Source organism: Mobula birostris, chromosome 16, assembly GCF_030028105.1.
Source record: "Mobula birostris isolate sMobBir1 chromosome 16, sMobBir1.hap1, whole genome shotgun sequence".
Lineage (NCBI taxonomy): Eukaryota > Metazoa > Chordata > Chondrichthyes > Myliobatiformes > Myliobatidae > Mobula > Mobula birostris.
The window spans coordinates 21,766,076-21,779,957 of record NC_092385.1 but is presented as its reverse complement, the minus strand read 5'-3'; the positions used below and the strand labels follow the sequence as shown (position 1 = coordinate 21,779,957).

The 13,882-nt window shown below is 39.8% G+C and overlaps 1 protein-coding gene across 1 annotated transcript in view; it reads right to left on the bottom strand.

The window, feature by feature from the left end:
* The window catches only part of LOC140211037 (voltage-dependent L-type calcium channel subunit alpha-1D-like), a 383,898-nt gene that overhangs the window by 7,790 nt on the left and 362,226 nt on the right, over nucleotides 1-13,882 (bottom strand). The window contains exons 44-46 of the mRNA XM_072280398.1: nucleotides 5,647-5,796; nucleotides 4,402-4,568; nucleotides 2,345-2,466 (exon numbers count right to left, since the gene is read on the bottom strand). Of these exons, the coding sequence (XP_072136499.1) occupies nucleotides 2,345-2,466; nucleotides 4,402-4,568; nucleotides 5,647-5,796 (439 nt within the window). The remainder of the gene's footprint in view (nucleotides 1-2,344; nucleotides 2,467-4,401; nucleotides 4,569-5,646; nucleotides 5,797-13,882) is intronic.

Here is a 13,882-nt window from a genome sequence, read left to right as displayed (position 1 = left end):
AGCCAGATATGTCAAAGCAATGTCCCAAGCCAAGCAAGGCTGCTGGATGAGGTGGGAGGGTGTTGAGAGGAGGAAAATCACATGGAGTGAGCTGTGGAGCATGGAGTCAAACAGATTGAGCTTCATCATCAGAGCAACACATGATGTCCTGCCCTCTCCTACAAACCTAAATCTTTGGCTGGGAGAGGATCCAGCCTGTCCTCTGTGCGCAGTTCCGGCATCCCTCAAGCACATCTTGGTTAGTTGCAAGACCAGCCTAATACAAGGCAGATACACCTGGCGACACAACCAAGTGCTGAGGTGTTTGGCAGCTGAACTTGAGTGTAAGAGAGTGAACTCCAATGCCAGGCCTCTCAATGCCCAGACAACGGTCCCATCATCCTTCATCCGGGAAGGAGAGAAACTGGGGGCTAACCCCTTGCCTCATGACTCATGCCCATTGAGCGCAGTCAGGGACTGGGAATTGCGTGTTGATTTAGGCCAGAAACTTACCTTCCCATCTGAACTTGCAATGACCAACCTGCGGCCTGACCTGGTCCTTTGGTCCAACTCCTGTCTTTATCATTGAGCTGATGATCCCCTGGGAGGATGCTGTGGATGAGGCTTACGAATGAAAAAGGCTGCGATATGCCAACCTTGCAGTTGAAGCAAAGGAGCGAGGCTGGAATGTAAAAGTGTACCCAGTTGAGGTGGGGTTCAGGGGCTTTGTAGCCAGTTCCACCGTAAGGCTGCTGAGGGAAGTAGGAGTCAGAGGCAGGCCCATAGGAAGGCAATCAAAGCACTTGCTAATGCCGCTGAAACGAGCAGTCACTGGCTGTGGCTGAAAAGAAGGGGTGCTGTCTGGGCTGCCAAGTGACCATCTAGAGACTAACCACGTCACACACACCCAGGTCTGATCAGCCTGTGCTGGGCCTGCCTCGGCTGACAGTGTCTCCTGATAAAAGGCCGAAACACCCAGTGATGTCCAGGTACACAACTGGAGATGTGCCGTAATGGTAGTAACATCATCTGGTGGTTATCTTTAAGAACTACTTCCACTCAAGTCAAGTGCAGTGCAGAAACTTTAGGGATTGTAACATTCAGTTCTATTAATCAAACAAAGACTTCAAGTATTGAATGACACATCAAATTTCAAACTGTTACTTAATGCAAGATGGGCCTTATTCCAGAACTGTTCCTAATGAATGACTGCAAGTTTATAAAGAAAAAGAGCACCATGGTAGTGCAGTGGTTAGCGCAACGCTATTACAGCTCAGAGTTCGGGGTTGAATTGCGACATTGCCTGAAAGGTATTTATATGTTCTCCCTGTGAACGCAAGTGTTTCCTCTGGGTGCTCCGGTAACCTCCCACAGCTCAAAGTGGTCACAATTACAGTAACTGGTTATTGTAAATTGTCCTGTGATTAGCTTGGTGCTAAATAGGGGGGTTGCTGGGCAGCGCAGCAGGGCCTAATCCACACTGTATCTATAAATAAAATAAAATGTAAAATAATATAATATCAAGGTCCAGTAACCAAATTAATAATTTTTTCTGCCACCATCCAACTAGGCACAACAAGACAGAGATAACAAAATAAATCAGATTCATTTTCTACGTTTCGGGCCCAGACCCTTCATCAGGGTCTTGACTTGAGTGGAAGTAGTCCTTAAAGATGACCACTAGATGATGTTACTCCTGACGAAGGCTCTCGGCCCGAAACGTCGACTGTACCTCTTCCTATAGATGCTGCCTGGCCTTGCGTTCACCAGCATTTTTTATGTGGGTTGCTTGAATTTCCAGTATCTGCAGATTTCCTCGTGTCTGCTCATCTGTAGAGAAAAAGAATCAGGACTGATGAAGGGTCTGAGCCCAAAACATCAGCCGTCTATTTCCCTGCAGAGATGCTGTATGACTTACTGAGTTTCTCCAGTATTTTGTGTGCGTTACACTGATGTTTGCTGCCATTTCACCACGCATGAACAATAAGCAAGTTATCAGATCAGGGACATATTATCATATTCACTCGAAGAGCTTATGTGCACACACACACACACCCCCTTTATCAATAATTAGTTAGAAAGTTATCAGAAAAAGGTAGTGGTAGTGGTCATATCAGCTCCAAACATCACAGGAAACCCATGATAAATTAATTACACTTGTGATGTCGTTACCCGGTGTGACTTAGCCACTCACCATTTTTAATTTTTTCAGCTTTGTGATATTCTGGAAAAATATTGTGCGCAGAATTCAATTTATTTTTGTCAATGTACTTAATCATTTGAAAAACACGATTTGTTAAATTATTATTTATATCCAGTGTGATTTTTTTTATGTTAGACATCAAGAAATGCACAGAAGGTTCACCTGATGTTGCATTAAATGTAGTGGCAGAGCCGTACGCTGTTGAAATATAGGGGACAGGGAGATATCATCCTGACTACTTTGCCTGCGTAGACACTCAAAATTGAAGGATGGTCTCCGATTTGCTGTGAAAACAAATGTAAATGATTTGTTAAATGTAAATGATTAATGATTTATGAAATTAAAAAGGATGATCATTTTGGATACTTTTATCCAGATTATAAAACGTCATTTGTTCTTTTAGATCTTTATCAAATTTGACTTCATTAATCTGAAGTGAACTGCACAGACTGAACAACGCTCAAAACGTGAGCTGAGTTCTTTGGCTCAGTTTTTTTAATGAGGCTGTCACCTTTAACTTATGGCACACTGGGCTTTTACACTTGCATCTAAATCCTGCTGATATTTATTAATATCTACAATACCTCCATGATGAAATTTTCAAATATGTGTTGCTGAAGCCATACCCTATACCAACTCCCACTTCACTCATCAAAAGCTTCAGCTAGTTCAGAATTTGGTCTGAGATGTCTTACCCAGAAAGGATTTCTCACCTCTGGTTTCTATCATGATCATTTGCCATTGCACCCTAATGTACTGGATTGGAAAACTAATCATTCACCACATGTATTATTCAGCCTGCACTATTTAGTCTTCCTGACACAACGTTGTATCTCCAGAAATTCTTTCTGAAACCAGGCTGTCTCTGGACAATCTTTGTCCAATCTCAGTCAAAAACTTATTACCTACGAGCATTGTTTTGTTTAATTTCTTGCTCAATATTTATACTGTAAACCACAGTGACCCACCATAAGAAGTTGTTTCTATGTTAGACTTCACACATTGCCAATACGGGATACTTGTACTGCAGTTCAATGTGCTTGCATTGAGATAAGCACCCATTAATAATGGAGTTTTCTTTATGAATGTTACCACTAAACTTTGTGAGGAAGCAGGCTTCTTTTTTTGCTACACCAAATTGGCTGCAAACTTCCAGCACATTTAGTACAACACTTAAACAACAAGAACAACATCTGAGGAGCTTGTAGGTTTTCAGTGAAAAATCAGATGACAGTAATTATTAAATAAACTGATTATATAAACCACTCAAAGTATTTTTCTAACAAAAATAAATATGCCAAAAGTAACTCAGTGGCCACCTTGTTAGGTACAGGAGGCACGTTGTGTGTTCACAGATGCTCTCATGTGTTGTAACGCTTGGTTATTCGTGTTACTGTCACCTTCCTGTCACCTCGAATCAGTCTGGCCACTCTAAGCTGACCTCTCTCATTAACAGGGCATATTCACCCACAGAGTCGCCGCTCATTGTATGTTTTTTGTTTTTTGCACCATTATCTGTAAACTCTATTGACCGTTGTGTGTGAAAATCCCAGGAGATCAGCTCTTTCTGCGATACTCAAACCACCCCATCTGGCACCAACAAGCTACGGTCAAAGTCACTTAGATCACATTTCTTCCCCATTGTGATGTTTGGTCCGAACAACAACTGAACCTCTTGACCATGTCTGCATGCTTTTATGCATTGAGTTGCTGCCACATGATTGGCTGATTAGGTATTTGCATTAATGAGCAGGTGTACATGCATACCTAATAAAGTGGCCATTGAGTGCATATTGTTGCTTAAGCCCGATTAATAAAAGGAGCAGATAATTCTGTTATATTCACATTCCAATGACTTAATCATAATATCATTTTGTTCCCAATTAACAACAGATTAAAAACTGACATGTGAGAAATCCCTTTCCTGGTTTGAAATCATTCATTATGTATGAAAGAAGTAAATAGCTTCTAAATATATAATCATTTTGTTTAGTATCTTGCACATTCTAGAAAAAATAATTACTCCTTAGCAGTCAGTTTACCATATATGTAGGCAATTGGGTTCAATAAAATATCTACAAAAGGTACATTTTTAAAACTTATTCTTTTGCAATATTGTCTTGTCAATTTGCAATGAATAAATGAAAAAGTGTTGTTTATTTCACATTCAAATATGGCACAAAAAAAGTAATCTTTATCTGGTCATGGAAATTATTCACCTGTAGGTGTAGGTGGAAGCAATCGTCGCCGTGGCGAACGCCGGGGTTCAATGTAATAATGGTACTCATCATCTTCATAGGAACCACAAGGATGATGATAGCCTTTTGGTCTTTCAAAATCCACGTCATTATTTTGAATTTGATTCTGATAGTCTCTATGGATTTGCCTTTGTGGTACATGGGATGAAATAAAAAAAATACTGAGAATTTTCACAAACGTAATATGGCTAACAGCAGTACAATTTGGCAGTGTTCTTGCATTTTCCACCAGATGTGGATGAGAAAACCCTACTGTACTGGACTCTATCTTTACCTGTTGGAAAAGCTGAAGAGTTTTAAAGTTTTTTTTTGACATTCAGAAGCATTTAAAACAACAAAAGATTGTGAACAATTAAAACAATGTAAAACTTATCATTTTACAAACATTTTAGGTAGCTTTAACTTTAAAAAAAAGTGTATAAATAAATGGAACCATTAATGAAACTGAAATATTTAATAGTAAGGAATTTGTCTTCCCCTACATTTATTATTCACAGCCCACTGTTAACATTAAAATCAATAGGGTTGCAGATCCTGTGCTAGATTTAACCTGGCAGAAGACCCGAAAGCCTACATCCCATTATCAATTAGGACTAGTTTCCACTATTTGATCGAATCCCTAAGTTTGGAAAGTACATGTTTGATTATGGAAAACCTATTTAGGATGGTGGTGAATATTGGTAGTAAAACCTATTAAGAATGTTAAAGCTAATATCTGTGAGTTCACACAGAACAGATTCTCAGTGGGAATTATTTATGTGGAGGAGTGCCTATAGGCAATAGAATTCTGATTAATGTATGTAATCCACTTAAACACTCTTTGTTAAACCTTGAAAGATGTTTCCTGCCCCTGCCAATCTGTAGATTGGGAATAGGGTATTCCACTGCTAAACTGGTATAATTTGCATCATAGAATTGGCATAAAACATAATGCCTCAAAAATAGTTCTATTAAAGCAGCACTAATCTTTTGTCCTAATGAAATATTAAAAATGGTGGGGAAGGGTTCAGAATGTGTTGTTTATTTCACATTCACATATGGCACACTGCAAAGGAATAATTGCCCCTATTTTTTAATGCGTAGAGGATAATGGAATTGAACTCTAAAAACTGTGGTGAGACTTAAACAAGTTACATTAAAAACAATCGAACTTTACTTAGCTCATAGCTGATTTTAAAATACATTAGTACTACAAAAGTATCTTACTTATCCATTGTTTGTATAGTATCCTCTTCATAGTATTCCTCCCCACTATAATATTCCTGATCTCCTGAATATTGCTCCTTCTCAAACCAATCATCTGGTCTTGTCTCCTCTCGACAAATTGTGGGCAGACAGCTTTCGCCAGAATCTGATCTATAGAAAATCAAGACATAGCATTAATACTGGGCATTCTTTTATTTAATAGATTTCAAAGCTGCCATCACATGCAAAGCTTACAGATACATTAAAACATTTATGTGCAGAAAAGAAAAAACTTATAAACTGTAAACCTGATGATGTACTGCAATTTATAGAATCAAAACCAAAATAAACATAAAATATATATAAATTTAGTTGCTATTTCAACATTAACAAAATAAAACTATTAACTGTATTCTGCTGTCAAGACAGTTTATATATGTTAAAAATGAAATGTGTAAAGAATATGGAGATTTAAGAAAACATACCTAGTATTAGTTTCATAATAACGTATTCTGGTCCAGAAAGTAGGAAAAATTAAGGAAATACAGAAATTTCAATAACTTTTCTGCTCATACATGAAAAGATCTTTCAAGATTGACAGAAATTAGAGGCAGATCCACACATGTTCAATTTCCCACCTAATTCACATACTGTTTGATCCCCTATATGGCCAAATATCTATTAATCTCAATCTGAATAAAATCAATGAATGAACACCCACACCCTTTCAATGGTGAAAGCTATCATGGAAAAAAAATGCTCACTTTGGGGTTGAATGGACAACTCAATATTGTGATGCCTGGTTCCAAATTTTATCTGAGGAAACAGCCTCTCAACATCAACACTATCAGCACCTTGCAAAGTGTCTAATTCAAATGTGTATTGCCCAGTATTACTCCATCTTTCTTGGACAACTAGTGGTGTTCCACATAGATCTGTTCTGGGGTGCCTGCTCTTTGTGATTTTATAAATGACATAGATGAGGAAGTGAAAGGGTAGGATAGTAAGTTTGCAGATGATACAAAGGTCAGTGGTGTGAAAACTGTAGGTTACAACAGGACATTGATATGATGAGGAGCTGTGTTGAGATGTGGCAGATGGAGTTCAACCCAGAGAAGTGAAAAGTGATACACTTTGGAGAATCAAACTTGAAGGCAGAGCACAAAGTTATTGGCAGTATTTTAGCAGTGTGGAGAAACAGGGATCTTGGAATCTTCTGAACACTTTCCATAGATCCTTCAAAGTTGCCATACAAGTTGATAGGGTGGTTAAGAAGGCATATGGTGTGTTGTCCTTCATTACTTGGGGGAACTGAGTTAAAGATCCAAAAGTTAATATTGCAACTCTGCAAAACTCTGGTTAGACGACACTTGGAGTACTGGGTTCAGTTCCAGTCACCTCATTATAGGAAGGATGTACAAGCTTTAAAGAGGATGCTATTTGGATTAGGGAGCATGTCTTATGAGGAAAGGTTGAGCAAGCTAGGGACTTTTCTCTTTGGACTGAAGGAGAATGAGAGATGACTTGATAGAGGTGTGCGAGATGATAAGAGGCATAGACAGAATGGACAGCTAGTGCTTTTTCCACAAGATAGTAAAGGCTAATAAGAGAGGACGTAATTTTGAGGTGACTGGAGGAAAATTTCAGGGGGAAGGTGGATGTCAGAGGTAGGTTTTTTACGGAGTAGGAAGTGCATGGAATGTGCTCTCAGGGTGGTGGTACAGGAAAATACGCTACTGATGTTTAAGAGACTCTTAGATAGACACATGGATGAAAGAAAGATGGAGGACCATATGGGAGGGAAAGGTTAGATTGAACTTGAAGTAGGTTAAAAATTTGGCATAACATCTGGGGCCAAAGGGCTTGCATGTGCTGTGCTGTTCTGTTCTATGTTTTAGTAACCTCATGATTTACTCCCTACATTCTTTGTACACTGCTGGAACACTCAAGCATTTGTTGTCCAGTCCAAATGTTCCTATACTAAGCAACAGCATACCCAGTAGCTTCCCAAGAGCCATTTCTAATAGTAGCTTATTATCTGAGGTAAAATCCCACAACAGTGTGTTGAAATTTGAACTAATTTCTCCAAGCTAATGGATTTTGTACTACAGTAATAACCACCACCTGAACCTCTGCTTACCTAATAGATTTATAGTTCACTACCTCCAAGGGAATTAAATCCTTTATTTAGGTACAGAGAACTAATCTGCACATAGTACTTAAGGTATGGTCTCAGCAAGACTCAACACATCTGCAGCATGACGTTCTTATTCTTCTACTTTAATCTTACATTAAAAGCCAACAGATTATTAGTCTAATTGCTTATTGTGCTTATGTTAACCTCTACTTTTAGATTCAAACGTATTATGTTAAAAGGTTACATTTAACATCAAAACGATGACTCTTTTCTCATGTGGACCGCCTATTGAAATTCATGCTTAATTTACCATCCTTACCCAAAAGGAGTTTGAAATTGGTATAATTGTAATCAGTGGCATAGAAAACTGAACCTCGAAATGGAAAAAAAGTTACAATGTTTGTTGAGATTTTAAGTGTAAACATAACCTTTAATGAAATTTAATTAATAGCCTCTAAATACCAGGATGTCATTGCATCTGGTATTAAAATCTCGAATCATACTAAAATGATCTGATAATTACAGTAAATGAAGCTACCAAGATTTGCACAATTTTTTTTTACTCATTTTAACCACAGGACAAAATTCTTTCAATTGCTAATTTTAATAGCTGGAAATTGCAGTGTTCGGACAAAACAAAAATTAGCGATGAGTTTCAGAGTGGAGTAAACTCAACTGGAAATAAACCCAATATTCTTGGTTTACCCAATGCATACTTCATGCAAATTCTGTAATCTTTCTAATAATGCACCTATTTAATCTGCTGCATTCTTAGAGGGAACAAGGTGTTCATGCCTCAACAATGGCAGAAAGCCATCTCCTGATTCAATGACACCATCTGCAAAAAAAAAGGCATAGCAGTCATTTCAGTCAAGGCATGAAGGGACACAGGAGGAGGCAGGAGATTGGGGCTGAGAGGGAAAATGGGTCAGCCATGACGAAATGGTGGAGCAGATGTGATGGGCCAAATGCCTAATTCTGCTCCTATATCTTATTTTAAAGTTGAACTCAGCTGGTGTCACAAGGGAGGTTAAAATAAAATTGTTGCCACATGGTGCACAATTTCGACTGGAATCATGATAGTGAATTGTCCTGACAGTAATTCTCAGACTTTGATTAAACGGGCAAATATTTTATAATTTTTATACTTTACTGATCTGTGACATTATGTTGTATTTATCAATATGACCTCGGTGTAAAATCAAAATGCATTACAATCTAATGATTATTTGATAAATACAGTATGACCACCAGTGAACCCAAAATTAGATAACATAAGTTGTGAATATCAAGCAGTAGCCGCGTTCATAATCTGTAACCTTTCTGCCTTGCTACAGTTGTTTATCATTTCATGTTCAGTAACAGGATACCTTAGAGCCAGGACCTGACTGAAGAATGCTATTACACATATTCATAATAGCCTCTACCGCTTCCCTGGGCAGAGAATTGCACAGATCACTACTCTCTGGAAAAAGCAGTTCCTCTTCACTTCAGTTCTAAACCTACTCCCCTGAATCTTGAGGCTACTGTCTGTCCCCTAGTTCCAGTCTCACCTACCAATGGAAATAACTTTGCTGCTTCCATCTTATCTACCCCATTCATAATTTTTTTATATTTCTATAAAATCCCCTTTCATTAATCTGAATTTCAGCCAGTAGCTAGGCTCCTCAATTTCTGCTCATAGGCTAAACCTTATGAACCTCCTCTGCACCACCTCTAAAACAAGCATACCTTTTCTCAAGTAAGGAGATCAGAACTGCACACAATACAGTAGATTTGCCGCCTTGATAAACTGTTGCACCTGCAAAACAACCTTTTGCAATTCATGCACCGGCACACTCCCTCTACACAAAAGCATGCTGCTATCTTTCAGAATTTAAATAATAATCTGATCTTCTACTTTTCCTTCCATTGCGGATGACCTCATTTACCAACATTGTACTCCATTTACTAGACAACTTGCCCAGTCACTTAACACACACACACAAATATAATTTAGTATTCAATTACCATTCAATTTAGTACCATCAGGAAACTTAGATATGCTACATTTAGTTTCAAATTCAGAACACCAAAAGATGATGGCTCTATAGCCAACCACATTAGTCAGACACACTATTACCAAAAGTGGCAAGTAACAGAAAATTTTTAATTGGATCTTATGGTATGTGGGTGGTCATACCATTTTCTAATTGCCTTTGAGAGGATTGTGGTGAGCAGCCTTCTGAATTAGAACATAAAAGACATAAGAGCAGAATAAGGCTATTCGGCCCATTGAATCTGCTCTATTTGATCATGGCCAATTTATTTTCCCTCTCAACCCCCCTATCTCCTGCCTTATCCCTGTAATCTTTGATGCCCTTACAAATAAAGAACATATCAACCTCAGCCTTAAATATATCGAAAGACTTGGCCGCTACAGTCATCTGTGACAATGGTTTCCAAAGACCACCAACTTCTGGCAAAAGAAATTCCTCATCTTTTTTCTAAAGGGACATCCTTCTATTTGAAGGCTGTGAATTCTAATCCTAGACTCCCCCATTATTGGAAAGGTCCTCTCTCAGCCTTTCAATATTCAGTGGGTTTCAATAAAATTCCTCCCTCATTTCTTCCAAGCTCAAGCAAGGACAGGCCTGAGCTATCAAATGCTCCCCATCCATTAACCCTTTGTTGACAGTATGTTGACAGGCCAACTGCGGGGAATGCCATACTATATCTAGTATTAGGTAACGAACCAGGTCAGGTCACAGATCTCTCAGTGGGTAAGCATCTGGGGGACAGTGACCACCGCTCCCTGGCCTTTAGCATTATCATAGAAAAGGGCAGAATCAGAGAAGACAGGCAAATTTTTAATTGGGGAAGGGCAAATTATGAGGCTGTAAGGCTAGAACTTGCGGGTGTGAATTGAGATGATGTTTTTGCAGGGAAATGTATTATGGACATGTGGTCGATGTTTAAGGATCTCTTGCAGGATGTTAGGGATAAATTTGTCCCGGTGAGGAAGATAAAGAATGGTAGGGTGAAGGAACCATGGGTGACAAGTGAGGTGGAAAATCTAGTCAGGTGGAAGAAGGCAGCATACATGAGGTTTAGGAAGCAAAGATCAGATAGGTCTATTGAGGAATAAAGGGTAGCAAGAAAGGAGCTTAAGAAGGGGCTGAGGAGAGCGAGAAGGGGGCATGAGAGGCCTTGGCGAGTAGGGTAAAGGAAAACCCCAAGGCATCCTTCAATTATGTGAAGAACAAAAGAATGACAGGAATGAAGGTAGGACCAATTAGAGATAAAGGTGGGAAGATGTGCCTGGAGGCTGTGGAACTGAGTGAGGCCCTCAATGAATACTTCTCTTCGGTATTCACCAATGAGAGGGAACTTGATGATGGTGAGGACAATATGAGTGAGGTTGATGTTCTGGAGCATGTTGATATTAAGGGAGAGGAGGTGTTGGAGTTGTTAAAATACATTAGGATGGATAAGTCCCCAGGGTCCGACGGAATATTCCCCAGGCTGCTCCATGAGGCAAGGGAAGAGATTGCTGAGCCTCTGGCTAGGATCTTTTTGTCCTCGTTGTCCACGGGAATGGTATCGGAGGATTGGAGGGAGGTGAATGTTGTCCCCTTGTTCAAAAAAGGTAGTAGGGATAGTCCGGGTAATTATAGACCAGCAAGCCTTACGTCTATGGTGGGAAAGTTGTTGGAAAAGATTCTTAGAGATAGGACCTATGGGCATTTAGCGAAACATGGTCTAATCAAGGACAGTCAGCATGGCTTTGTGAAGGGCAGATCGTGTCTAACAAGCCTGATAGAGTTCTTTGAAGAGGTGACCAGGTATATAGATGAGGGTAGTGCAGTGGATGTGATCTACATGGATTTTAGTTAGGCATTTGACAAGGTTCCACACGGTAGGTTTATTCAGAAAGCCAGAAGTCATGGGATCCAGGGAAGTTTGGCCAGGTGGATTCAGAATTAGCTTTCCTGCAGAAAGCAAAGGGTCATGGTGGAGGGAATACATTCGGATTGGAGAGTTGTGACTAGTGGTGTCCCACAAGGATCTGTTCTGGGACCTTTACTTTTCGTGATTTTTATTAACGTCCTGGATGTGGGGGTAGAAGGGTGGGTTGGCAAGTTTGCAGATGACACAAAGGTTGGTGTATTGTGGATAGTGTAGAGGATTGTCGAAGATTGCAGAGGGACATTGGTAGGTTGCAGAAGTGGGTTGAGAAGTGGCAGATGGAGTTCAACCCGGAGAAGTGTGCGGTGGTACACCTTGAAAGGACAAACTCCAAGGCAGAGTACAAAGTAAATGGTAGGTTACTTGGTAGTGTGGAGGAGCAGAGGGATCTGGGAGGTACATGTCCACATATCCCTGAAAATTGCCTCACAGGTAGATAGTGTAGTTAAAAAAGCTTATGGGGTGTTAGCCTTCATAAGTCCAGGGACAGAGTTTAAGAGTCGCGATGTAATGATGCAGCTCAATAAAACTCTGGTTAGGCCACACTTGGAGTACTGTGTTCAGTTCTGGTTGCCTCACTCTAGGAAGGATGTGGAAGTATTGGAAAGGGTACAGAGGAGATTTACCAGGATGCTGCCTGGTTTTGAGAGTATGCATTATGATCAGAGATTAAGGGAGCTAGGGCTTTACTCTTTGGAAAGAAGGAGGATGAGAGGAGATATGATAGAGGTGTACAAGATAATAAGAGGAATAGATAGAGTTGATAGCCAGTGCCTCTTCCCCAGGGCACCACCGCTCAATACAGGAGGACATGGCTTTAAGGTAAGGGGTGGGAAGTTCAAGGGGGATATTAGAGGAAGGTTTTTTACTCAGAGAGTGGTTGGTGCGTGGAATGCACTGCCTGAGTCAGTGGTGGAGGGAGATACACTACTGAAGTTTAAGAGACTACTAGACAGGTATATGGAGGAATTTAAGGCGGGGGGTTATATGGGAGGCAGGGTTTAAAGGTCAGCACAACATTGTGGGCTGAAGGGCCTGTACTGTGCTGTACTATTCTATGTTCTATGTTCTTTCATTCCTGGGATTATTGTCATAAATTTCCTCTTGACCCTCTCCAATTTCAGCACATTCTTTCTTAAGAATGGGGCCCAAAACTTCTCACTATACTCCAGATGTGGTCTAATCACTGTTTTATAAATCCTCAGCATTGCATCCTTGTTTTTGATTTCCAGTCCTTTTGAAATGAATGCCAACATAGCGGTTGCATTACATACTACAGAATTAACCTGCAAGTTAACCTTTAGGTAATCCTGCATAAGTCCCTTTGCACCTCTGACTTCTGAATTCACTCCTGCTTTAGAAAATTGCTGGGAAAAGTACTCCCAGAATGCTATCGAGTAGTGAGTTCCAGGGTTTGGACCTAGTGAGGACGAACAATATCAGTAAATGGATATTATTGGATGGTGTGCAACTTGCAAGGGAACATGGAGATGATGGTGTTTATAGGTCCTGATGTCTGTGTTTTTGCTGATGGTAGAAATTATCATTATGGGAGCTGAAGTCAGAACAGTTGAAATGAGTAATTTTCCTTCACTATAGGTCACCAGTGGCCTCAATGTGTAATTTTCATGTCCATACATACTGAAGCCAAGTTGACCAGTAGCAAATAGGATGAATACGTATGATGTGGAGGGGTAATTATCTTGAGGAATGTTGGGCCTGCATTCATCCAAAGGAGTGGTGAGTATTTAATCACACAAAGTCTATATTTGATGGATTCATAGCAAGGGAACCATCCAGTCGCCCTCTGCTTTCAATAATTGATTAATAACTGAGCGCAGATAGGACATCAGACCAGGAATTCTCGGAAGTGTCACCAATTCTACCACATTCCACTCATCATTTACATTTAAGATCAGGAGTGAGACTATCTATCAATGCTTCCAGGGTCTGGTTTCGATCACAACTATTCAGATAATAATGCAACCAGTCTGTTGCATGATATATACTACAAATAAGCTTTCCTACAGGCTCAAGTACTCAACAACTCACAAACCTTCCTTCAATAGCACTTCCCTCCACCAAGACTGACAGGATGAAGAAAAAAACAACAGCTCAAAGTTGCCTTTCATGGACATATCCCAGTATTTCCTTTGAATTAATATCCCAAAC